Here is a 9321-nt window from a genome sequence, read left to right on the forward strand (position 1 = left end):
TCGTCCCTCATCTAACATCATAGCTAGATACGGATAGAATAGTGCTCTGTTTAAACACAATGTACATTGAGCTGGTCTTTTAGGAAGTAAAGAGATCTTTTCAATCAGGTTAAGAGGAATGACAACTATCGGGTGATGTCTGATGGTTGTGGAGGTTCATTGATGGAGTGGTTTGAGCATGGTGTGCTGCTGGTAAGGAATGCTGTGCTTGGGCCTTATTGGACACATGGAGTGGCTGTAGAAGAGCTCTCATTGTCTGTTCATCTGTCTGTCTGTCTGCTCTTCTGCCGCTCAAATCTTCAGCTGCACGGATCTGTGGCATCTGGCGTCTCGTTGCACGGAAGGCTAATGCTCATCTTTTGTTCCTCAGGGGGACGCGTCAAAACCTGGAAAAGACGGTGGTTCATCCTCACAGATAACTGCCTTTACTACTTTGAGTACACTACTGTAAGTACTGAAAATGTTACAGTAGGTGCTGTGGATTTATTACTTTAGTTATTTAGTGAAGTGTATATATAATATGGAATCTTGTTTCCACCACTGAATAAAAATAAAAAGATAATTGTGAGTTAACATCTCATAATTGTGACTTTTTTTCTCAGAATTGTAAGATATAAACTCGGAATTTTGAGTTATAAAGTCAGAATTGTTTTTCTCACAATTTTGACTTTATAACACGCAATTGTGACTTTTTATCTCACAATTCTGAGTTTTTTCAAGACCCGCCCCCTTAGTTTTAATGTTGCTTTGTCCAACAAGCCATGGTGCGGTCACGTGAAAAATCACGGAGCAAAAAGGACAATGACAACACATCGACAGACAAGACAGAGCAGGTTACTTATGATATTAAACAAAGTCCCAGCTTTCCAACTATAATTTTTTAAGAAATTTGAACAATAAAAAATATTTTGTTGCTCTTTAATGTGTCGTGACAGATTGCTGTAGCTCCTCAGCTCAAGCGGCTCATGAACCGATCATCTCCTTCTACTAGTTAATTTATAACATCAAATAAACACGAATGAACATGAGAAGGAATGTTGTTTCAAACGCGGAAAGATGTCAGTACACACCATTTTTCAAGTTCAAGTCCACCGAGGTTAATCTTTTAACTCCTGACTGCTTTGTCGGACAAAATGGCGGATTCGGCGTTATGATTGGTTAGATTGATTGTCAATCAAACTCCCGGCGAAGGGTCAATTGCAAGATATAAAGTCTTGTGAAGTCAATTGAGAGTTATAATGTCAGAATTGCGAAATGTAAACTAAAAATTTCTTGTAATTCTGACCTTTTTCTCACAATTGCTAGTTTATATCTCCCAATTCTGACTTATTTTCTCAGAATTGCAAGAAATAAACTCGCAATTGTGAGAAAAATATTGTCTATTTCTTGTAATTTCTTGCAAAAATCCAATTGAGGAAACTTTTCCCAGAATTGTGATTTACATCACACAATTCTGACTTTATATCTTACAATTCTGACTGTATAACTGGCAATTGAGACTTTATATCTTGCAATTCTGAGAAAAGTAGTCAGAATTGTGAGATATAAACTCGCAGTTGTGAAAAACTCACAGTAAAAAGTTTGAATTACCTTTTTCTTATTATTTATTTAGTGGCAGGAACAAGTTTTTCTTTTTTTTTTTTTAAGAAATTATGATAAACTGTAACTAATGTGTCTTTTTTTCATGTAGGATAAAGAACCAAGAGGCATCATCCCTCTGGAAAACCTCAGCATTCGTGAAGTGGAGGACAAGAAGCCGGTAAAACATGTTTTTCAGCAGTTTAAACTTTTCCTGATTATCTAGGGACACTTTAACTTTCCTCTGATCTGGTGTGTGGAGGAGTTGATTTGCAGAATCTGTCCCTATGTTTGCACAATGATCTTTTACCATGATAGAATTCAACACTTGGGCTGCATCCCAATAACATATCCATACTATAATGTGCAAGGAGTAGTGCGTCCCAAATCATAGTAGTGCCAAAGGTGTTCGATGCAGAGACGCGTTGTAAAAAGTTCACAGTGACTTATTTCACACTTCAAACTTCAAACAGTGACTTGCACACTTGAATGCGTAGAGTAAGTATGGTGATGCAGCCTCAGAATTCACTGTCAAACACACTGTCTCCTCCTAGTGGTCAGACCTGTGATCGTCTGCATGTGTTTGCTTCTCAGAACTGCTTTGAGCTCTTCATCCCTGACAATAAGGACCAGGTGATCAAGGCATGTAAGACAGAGGCGGACGGACGGGTCGTCGAAGGAAACCACACCTTCTACCGCATCTCTGCTCCCACCGCCGAGGAGAAAGATGAATGGATGAACAGCATTAAGTGAGTGTTGATTAAAGGGAAATTTTGGTTTAAATTTATGGTCATTTTCTTTAGCCTGTAGTATATAGGTTGAGTTTAATCCAGAATAATTGTTAAATATCCCAGTTTTATTACATAGCTCACTGGAGTCTCTTTATTGTTTCTGATTGGTCAATTGCAACATTGTGGAGTCAAATATTTTCCTCGTATATTAGGGGCTTTCGCACCAGGTAGTTCTATAGTTCCCCTAGGGCCGTTTTCCTGGTTGCATTCGCACTGCCAGTACAAACTATTCAGTGACACATACTGCGCGTGTTGTTGTGACTTTTATTTTGACAGCACAGCAAACCTTTATTTTGACAGCTGAGATCGCCAGAGCCTGAGCACACAACACTTACAATCTCTGTCTTCATCGGTTTACGATTTGTTTAACACGGGGGTCTCCAATCCTGCTCCTGGAGGGCAACTGTCCTGAAGAGTTTAGCTCCAACTTGCCGTAACACATCTGCCTGGAGTTTTCTTGCCTATCGTAAGACCTTGATTAGCTGGTTCAGGTGTGTTTAATTAGGGTTGGAGCTAAACTCTGCAGGACAGTGGCCCTCCAGGAGCAGGATTGGAGACCCCTGGATTAACAGCTTGTCTAATATGTTATTAGAACTGTTGCTGAGAAAGAAGACAGTATATGAAAAACAGTATATTAGCGTTTGTAGTGTGGTTTATTTCCAATGTCACTAGCTCAGTAGAAATAAGGTTGTGTTTGATTTTCTACTTACACTGCCCTCCAAAAGTTTCACAAAGTGTGATTTTTTAAAAGGTTTTTAAAAGATTTTTGGGTTAGCACACCTTAATAGCTTCAACAATTGATTGCCAATTAAGTTAAATAAGAATTCAATGAACCAATCAAAACCCAGTTTAGGTCAGATATCTGCTAATGGTGGATATTTTGATGAATCAAAATTTTAAGTTTTTTCTATGTATAAACTGTTATTTAATAAAATATGTCTTCGTAGTTTGTGTTGTCCCTTATCAGTGCAAAATTATCACAAATTAAAAAGGATTCATGCCAATATTGTCCAAAACCCCACTTTTCTAGGGCTAGGTTTCCAAACTTTTGGAGGGCAGTGTAACTCAAGAGGTCCATCTATCATTGTTTTCCACGTTCATAGAGTTATTTTGTGGAGTAAATATATAGGCTATAAACTGTGTGTGTAATCTGGGTGCCGGTGTTTTGCGTATGTTCGGCCAATCAACATACACTTATGTCACTGATAGTTCCTATAGTGCTGGTTTACACCCTGCTCTGAAGTAGGAGCTAATTTAGTTCCCCTAAAAGGAGTTTCTAGAAGTAAAATTGTTCCTTGTTCCTGCAGTGCTATCATGGCAAAATCCGGGTACTTTCGCCAATAGTTCTGGGAACTATGAAAAGGTTCCTCTGGTGCGAAAGCCCCTAATGACACAAAACTGTATTACTGATTATTGTACTATCCAAGCAATTTCCTATATATCTGTGCTAGTTTCATGTCTCTCATTTTATATCACACTCTTTATTCTGATATTAGAAAATTTTAAATAAAGTTGTGAAATTTAAGTTTTTGTAACAATGACATTATTCCTGTTACATTATAATATACTGTACTTTACTTCAACTATACATCATGCTTTATTTCAGTAGTGCTTTATACAATTCAGCTCAGTTTGAGCTTTGTTCTCATCCAATAGTGTCAGTGCAGTCAAATCAATAACATAATTGAATATTAAGTGCCTTTTATACTCCAGCCAAGTAAGCTTTAGCTTTAAAGTGCCCCTAGAATGCTATTTTAAAGGCTTCTAATTTTGTTTTGGCAGTCTCCAATAGATTTACAATAGGTCCAAGAACACTTCAATTTTATCATAATATACACTGCGCATCACCTCATTTCTTAAAGAGCCTGAAACAGTTCGTACAGATTCAGTCTCTCTAAACCCCTCCTTTCCGAAAGAGCCTCCTCTGCTCTGATTGGCTGTTGTGATTGCATGAAAAGTGGATTTGCTCTCACAGCTCAGAAAACAGCATCTTCTCGACATGAACCAAACTCCTCCAGGAGGACTCATCTACAACTACAGTGTTTGAGGGTCAAAGTAGATGTTGATCAGCCAATGAAGACCATAAGCTGGCATTATGCTTATTTGTTACAAACCTACGTAGGTTCAGCAGGAAGCAAGACTGGAATTACTGACAACTCGTTTCAGCAGTTCAGAATCTGTTCTTTCTTGTAGGACACAATATTATTTGTCGTGTGTTTTGATCTTTAAAACATTGTAGGCCTTTTATATCAACAAACAGCTGTATTACAGACAGTATGAAAGGGGACAAAGCATAATGGGGCAGTTTTTAATAATATTCTTCTTTGTTTTTATCTCCAGAGCGGCCATCAGTAGAGATCCTTTCTACGAGATGCTGGCGGCAAGGAAGAAGAAGGTCTCCTCCGTGAAGAGACACTAGAGCTGCTCAGGACGTGGTGTTACAGATTCAGGGCTACTGGAACCGCTTCCCCTCGTGGAGGCAACCGAGCTGTGAAGAGTCGAAAACAACCTCCGACTTCAGAAAGAAATCTTCACCAGGATCAGCGAGGTCAAACCTTTGCGCCTCTTTTTAAATGTCTTCTTGCTAAAGTGTGTGTGTGTTAAAAGGAAGTCGGTGGGCTTTTTTAACTCGCTACTGCTTCCTTGAAACCCCCAAAGAGAAAATTTTTCCTCATGCTCAACCAAAATATTCTCTTTGTCTCTCTCTCTCTCTTTCGTCTTTCTATCCCTCTCGCCTCTCTTGCACACGCGCGCACTTGCATTATCTGAAATCAGCAGGTCTGACAGAAAGTTCCTACATGCTTCGGAAAAGGAAGATTTCCTTTGTGCTTTGAAATGTACAGGCAATACGTGTATTTTTACATTTTTTATCGTGCACAAGCGGCTTGGTCCTCAGAGGTTTATTTGTGTATTTAATTGTAAAAACATTTTCAAAGAAACTTCTATTATTTGCAGCAGATAAAGGAAAGGGTGGGAAATCACCCTAGATACGTTGGCCCCTGACGGTAAACGGCTCCATGGGCATTTGTGTGTTTTCTAGGCAGACGCCAGCGTTTCTTGAAACGCGACATACGTATATAGAGAAGCTGCTGCAGTAGTTAATTTTGGTAGGTGTTCTGCACACATAAGCAGAATTATGAGATATAGTCATTACAAGGATATCAAGCATTGGTACTACCTCTCAGACAGGCAGGGCGGTAATTAACAGATGGTAATGTTTTTATTTTCTGTGAGGTCTTTTAACCCAGAGCGTTTGGACCTCCAAATAAATGAGTAAATGTGCCTAAAAACAGTAACGACTGAAGTCCTCCGGATGCTCCAGTGCCTGCTCGCTTTTCTCCAGTCACCCCTTCTTTCTTGGGTTTCCATCGGTCTAGCAGTTATTCTTCACGCTAAATATTCAATCTAAGCAGTATTGGTTTAATTTATCAAAGATGTACATACTTTAGTGTATAGAGAATATTGGTTTCCATTTTATAAATGTGTGTACTGTATGTAGCAGTATTGTACTAGTTGAGTGCCATTTTCTTCTTTTTTTTTTTTTTTTAAATTTTGATTTTCTGGAGGTCGATACCATTGTAGTGGTAGCCAGATCATGCTGAAATAAAGATATTATAGCAGATGTGTTTGTGTTTTCATTTTTGTCTTTCTTTTTTGATTCAGTCACAAAAACAGCCATTCGTATCTCAAGAGTTTATCTTTCCTCAAAAGATTGCTGTTGCTTACTAAAAAGAAAACAAAGCAAAAATCAGAAAATAGGAACACAATGCATATGCAGTATCTGGAAAATAACAACAGGTGGCGCCATCATGACATCTTTACTACTTTTCCTGCTAATGTTTCAGAAGGTAAGATGTAATAGGATTTTCAGTGAGTTTCGGTTACACTTTATTTTAATGTGTCCTTGTTATAGTATAATGTACTTACTACAAGGTTAGGAATATGGTTTGGTTTAGGGTTTCATAACATTATGCATAATGTACTGTTATTACTACAGTAAGTACATGTGCACTATAATACAGTGTTAACACATTTTGATTTTCTTTCCTAATATGAAAATTAGCTGCTTTGTCATGCATCAACTCGTAAATAAACCCTATAAATCCATGTGGTGTTATTTAATAATTTATTAAACTGAAGCAATTTGTTAAGTGTTATACTATATGAGTATTTATACTATTAGTGACTATTAGTATACTATTACTTAGTGATCATAAATGTTGTTAACTTTGGATTATGAAGTATTTTTATGATAAACAATTTAATTAATAATAGTGGAATAAATACAATAATGCACTTGAATTGGAAGTCTTTTGGGACAAGTACCAGGATTTAAAATACAAATGGTTTCAAAAATGTACCCACAAGATGTAAACATTAGATAATAGATGATTATGATAATATAACTATTGGGTGACTTATTGGGTAAAATCACAAGGTCTAGGCAAAGTTTGATTAAATCTTTCAACTTTTCACGATGACAATGTAACTACCAGAAAAGGTTGTGTGAAGAACCTTTGCAGAAACTCCATCCGCATGCCTGACACATATTTAGAAACTGATATGCCTGGATTAGTAATCGCACTACTTGAAGGATGCATTACTCGACTTTATATCTCAAATGAAACGCATTTTGTTCAGATAATATTAAGCACTTATCATTTCTGCTTTTGAACCATCTAAATATCTTGCCCATAGGCTTCCATTGTAATTGGATTACGGTAAACGCTTTGTTTGTAGTAAATGAGTGAATAATTTTCATTTTTAATGCATGTCACAGATGGCGTTCACACACAGAGCCCAGAGAATACAATCACACAGCTGCACAAGGAATAGCCTACAGTGACTGCTGGACTGGTTAGTGATATATAATAACCAGTGGCCAGTTGAAAAAAAACAGACCCAAAAAGGTCTGTTTTTTAAAGGTACACTACGTAACTTTAAAAAAAAAAAAAATTATATATATATATATATATAAGCGGAAAAAAGTTGTTTTGTCAATGCGTGACGTGTGAATGAATATGACTCTTTACAACAGATAATGCTTTACAATGAAGAGCAGTTTATCTGTTCAGTAAAATACACTCGCCTGTTAAGTAATAAAAACACAATTTCCGCGTCACTTGTACAACATTTCAAATCCCTCAGTTCTTATTGTTAGCATTTTCGTTTTTTGTAATTAATAAAGGTTCCCAGTAGTGGGCCCTCATGCAACGACGTACATCCGAGTGTATAAGTTGGAAGGAAGGACATAAAAATGGACTGAAAGGGTTCACCCAAAAATGAAAATTCAGTCATTAATTACTCACACTCATGTCGTTCCACACTCGACCTCATAAAAATTTGGTAAGGCCTCTATTGGCAGCAATATAATTAACAGTTTCAGTGCCCAGAAAGCTACTAAAGGCATATTTAAAACAATTCATTTGACTACAGTGGTTTAACCTTAAAGGCAGGAACACACCAAGCCGACGGCGACAAACTAGTGGCGATGAAAGCAGACTGCGGGGTTGGCTCACGCCGCCATAGAGTCTGGGTCCAAAGTTGACCTGACACACCAAACCGATGCTTGAGAGCTGACGGCCAAGTAGCATGTCTGTTCTGCGCCTGCGCAAGATGAAATGCCTTTCCGTATCAGCAGGTGGCAGTAGCTGAACATCCAATCAGAATGATCAGATGGCCCGACGGACCGACGAGCTCCGGCGACGATTCAACATTTCGAATCGGCCGAAAAAAGGTGACGAGGACCAACTTCAGCCGACGGTGCGGGACACACTGAGAAAACTTAGTCGGCTGACGAACAAAAACTGCCCGACGACCGACCGTCGGCTTGGTGTGTTCCTGCCTTTAAATTATAAAGTGACGAGAATACTTTTTGTGTGCCAAAAATAACAAAATAGCAACTTTATTCGACAATATCTAGTGATGGGCGATTTCAAAACGATGCTTCATGAAGCTTCGAAGCTTTACGAATCTTTTGTTTCGAATCAGTGGTTCAGAGTGGCAAAATCACGTGATTTCAGTAAACGAGGCTTCGTTATGTCATAAGTGTTTTGAAACTTCAATAGTTCACATGACTTTGGCAGTTTGATACGCGCTCTGAACCACTGATTCGAAACAAAAGATTCGTAAAGCTTCGAAGCTTCATGAAGCAGTGTTTTGAAATCACCCATCACTAGATATTGTTGAATAAAGTCGACGTTTTGTTATTTTTGGTGCAGACAAAGTATTCTCATCACTTCATAACATCAAGTCAAGTCACCTTTATTTATATAGCGCTTTTTACAATGCAGATTTTATCAAAGCAGCTTTACAGTGATAACTGGTACATAATTTTTGCTCTTCAAGAATAGTGTCAATATAGGCAGATCAAAGCACTGTATATCAAATGTCAAGAATACTGTTGAATATCAAATGTCAAGTTAAGGTTGAGGTTGAACCACTGTAGTCAGATGAACTGTTAAATATTTTTTGTACCTTTCTGGGCATTGAAAAAGGTAGTGTTATTGCTGGCAATGCAGGCCTCACTGAGCCATCAGATCTTATCAAAAATATCTTAATTTGTGTTCTGAAGATGAACGAAGGTCTTAAGGATGTAGAATGACATGAGGGTGAGTAATTAATGACTGAACTAACCCTTTAAACACAGCCAAAGTACAAGGAGCAACCTTTTTCTATTTACTGATATGAGACACGCACGGGTGAGTGATGTATGTCTGTCATTTCTCGCGAAAACCATTCTGACAGGTCTAAAATATAAATACTTATAATAGATTTACCATTGTGAATCAGAGTAAGAGTAAAACTTTTGGAAAACGGATTGATGGTGTATTGAAATGTTGTTAATTTAAAAAAAATAAAATGTGTATATATATATATAATTATGATCTAATAATTACAGCACTCACATTGTTTGGGAAGAGCAGCTGCTACAAATTTCCCTCTTCTCTTA

At 37.6% G+C, this 9321-nt stretch overlaps 1 protein-coding gene across 3 annotated transcripts in view; it reads left to right on the forward strand.

Moving 5' to 3' along the window:
• Positions 1-6005, forward strand: part of cyth1a (cytohesin 1a) — a 59711-nt gene extending 53706 nt beyond the window's left edge. For 2 of the 3 annotated variants that reach the window (XM_067382800.1, XM_067382799.1), the window contains exons 10-13: positions 369-447; positions 1691-1759; positions 2173-2327; positions 4710-6005. In XM_067382800.1, the coding sequence (XP_067238901.1) occupies positions 369-447; positions 1691-1759; positions 2173-2327; positions 4710-4788 (382 nt within the window). In that variant the 3' untranslated portion in view covers positions 4789-6005. The remainder of the gene's footprint in view (positions 1-368; positions 448-1690; positions 1760-2172; positions 2328-4709) is intronic. The other variant, XM_067382798.1, reaches the window with a different exon arrangement.
• The last annotated feature ends 3316 nt before the right edge of the window (positions 6006-9321 follow it).

The sequence above is a fragment of the Chanodichthys erythropterus genome, chromosome 3 (genome assembly GCF_024489055.1).
Source record: "Chanodichthys erythropterus isolate Z2021 chromosome 3, ASM2448905v1, whole genome shotgun sequence".
NCBI classification, from domain to species: domain Eukaryota; kingdom Metazoa; phylum Chordata; class Actinopteri; order Cypriniformes; family Xenocyprididae; genus Chanodichthys; species Chanodichthys erythropterus.